Below are 2,313 nucleotides of genomic sequence, written 5' to 3' on the forward strand. Positions count from 1 at the left end.
AGCTGGGAGCTGCGAAATCTGACGACTATAGTGTAAATTGAGTGTTGCTAAAACTTTTGGTGTTATTCAAGTCATCAATTCTATTTTAAGAATTAGAAGTTTCATGTGAATTAGGAAAATTACTATTGACCAAGTACACTACCGTTTCAAAGAAAAAACTTATCACTCTCATTATACATGTATATATGGTCAAATGTAACGGTTAAATTAATATATGCGGATAAGATTGTGTTGTAAGCATCTTAGATTCATAGTTGATATATGTTGCATTAAAGTATCTTACTTAAACTTAAAATATGTTAAAAAAATTATATTTTAATAAAATGATTTACCGTATCTTCAAACTTGATTAGATTAAATATTAAATTCTAATGTTACTAAAAAGATTTTTAATATATTGAAATAGAAATAAAAGAACACAAAAAATATCAGATACCATGTAGATAACCCATGCAAATAACCCCAGCTTGAGGCTAGAAAATTGAATGCCAAGAAAAATCTAAATCGCTGGAAGTAGCCAAAACTAGTCTACCAGTCTCGAAGTTTCGAACTTACGTTACACTTTAGATATCTGCTTTCCTACCTCACCACAACATTTATTATTTCTCTCTCTTCCTCCTTGTACCCATATATATAGACATTCATATCCATGTTATTATTACTTATATCTTCTGCTCCTGTTCATATTTACATACATATAGTTAAAAAAATCGTGTTTATAATTTATCGGCATTAATGGATCGAGGAGGAGGCTCCGGAAAGGCTTGCTATTATTCGATTCTTGAAATTTCTAAGGAGGCCTCCTTCTCTGATGTTCGTACTGCTTACCGTAAACTCGCGATGGTAAGTGTCAGATTTATAAAAGTGTTTTTTGGATCATACAATTATAACATTACAGTTGAGTGAGGTTAATGGGTACGAGAATGAGAGTGAGATTTTAATATAATATAATTATCGGAATCATATTTTCTTTATGTTGTAAACTCATATTCCAAACCACACTTGATGTTTTTCATGTTGATTCGTATTTTATTGATTATGCTATTTTATGCAGAAATGGCATCCAGACCGATGCCAGAAGAACCAACTGACCACTGAGGAAGCAAATAATAGGTTTCAGAAGATTCAGGAAGCTTACTCAGGTGAGATAATCAATAACATATATTTACAAAGTTTAATTTAGGATATTTTAGATATTTTCGTGTTTGATTGACAGAGAATTAGCGGTGTAAATTTGTCTTGCAGTGTTATCGGATCAAGCAAAGAGGTCCATGTACAATGCTGGAATGCTAAATCTGTATGAAGATGAGGACGATGAAGTATTCAGATTGATTTTTTTCTTATTTTTTACTTGATAATCCTGTGATGTTGTTTTATATCTTTGAATATATGGATTGATGATTTTATTCCTGTATTTGATTGGTTTTTTTTTTGTCAGGGCATGAAGGAGTTCATGCGTGAATTGTTCACCATGGCAGATAACAACCAAAACAAGCAGGTGTGTATGCAATTTGATTTCTGTTGAAAGATGATTTCATTACCTTTTTAGCTTTATACTAACTTTTTTCTATATATAGTTTTATTTTAAAATAATTTTTCTTTTTTTGGATATTATTTCTCTGTTATAATTACTCATGTCATAACATACTATCATTGTAGTTATAATTGTGCACTAGATTAATTATCCTTGGTAGATGTATCTATTGAAATCAGAACATAGGTTACATACTAAAATATTGTGCTTGAATTTTTTTTATAAAATTTTGTAAATCGCGCAATGCGTGCTATATTTAAGTCAAGCATTGACTGTTATTACGATGAGTGAGTCATATATTGCGAATATGTAAGATGTGTAATACAATTTCTAATTACATACGCGGGCTTTTGTTTGGCATATCGAATCATATGTGACCTTTCACAACATGTTACTTAAGTTGACATAATTTACTTAAAAAATTTCTTGTTATTTAGGAGAGCTTTGAGGATTTGCAGAAGAGCTTTATGGAGATCTTTAGTGAAGAGCTCGCAGAGATGGCAGGAAAAGACAACCTTAACAACTCCAGTGAGTCGAGAACTTCTGACCGGTGCCGTTGAGACGTGATATTCATCCATTGTAATTATGTTACATTGGATGAAGTATAATAAATTTTAAGTTTTAGCGCTTGTTGTTTCTTCTGTTTAGAGACTTTGTAATGTTCTCGTAGTTTCTTTAATGTGAAGACTTTGTAATGTGTAATGCAGGTAACCTTATAACTTTTGTGTTAAACTTATTTACGCACTTTTAGTATCTTTAATCTTTATATTTTAGTATTA

The 2,313-nt window shown here is 30.8% G+C and overlaps 1 protein-coding gene across 1 annotated transcript; it reads left to right on the forward strand.

Annotated features, from left to right (window-relative positions):
* Window positions 1–253: 253 nt before the first annotated feature.
* On the forward strand, window positions 254–2,313 carry LOC141664733 (uncharacterized). The gene is made up of 5 exons (XM_074470690.1): window positions 254–843; window positions 1,055–1,142; window positions 1,246–1,319; window positions 1,439–1,498; window positions 1,972–2,313. Exons 1-5 carry the CDS (start codon window positions 736–738, stop codon window positions 2,092–2,094), a joined length of 453 nt encoding a protein of 150 aa, XP_074326791.1. The 5' UTR covers window positions 254–735; the 3' UTR covers window positions 2,095–2,313.

The sequence above is a fragment of the Apium graveolens genome, chromosome 1 (genome assembly GCF_009905375.1).
Source record: "Apium graveolens cultivar Ventura chromosome 1, ASM990537v1, whole genome shotgun sequence".
NCBI lineage: Eukaryota > Viridiplantae > Streptophyta > Magnoliopsida > Apiales > Apiaceae > Apium > Apium graveolens.

What these genes read in the sequence shown, in the direction of transcription:
- LOC141664733 (XM_074470690.1), top strand. Translation starts at nt 736, where the DNA reads ATGGATCGAGGAGGAGGCTCCGGAAAGGCTTGCTATTATTCGATTCTT. An exon ending in GATTCAGGAAGCTTACTCAG is followed by an intron (nt 1,143 to 1,245) that starts GTGAGATAATCA and finishes TTTGTCTTGCAG; the next exon opens with TGTTATCGGATCAAGCAAAG. An exon ending in ATAACAACCAAAACAAGCAG is followed by an intron (nt 1,499 to 1,971) that starts GTGTGTATGCAA and finishes CTTGTTATTTAG; the next exon opens with GAGAGCTTTGAGGATTTGCA.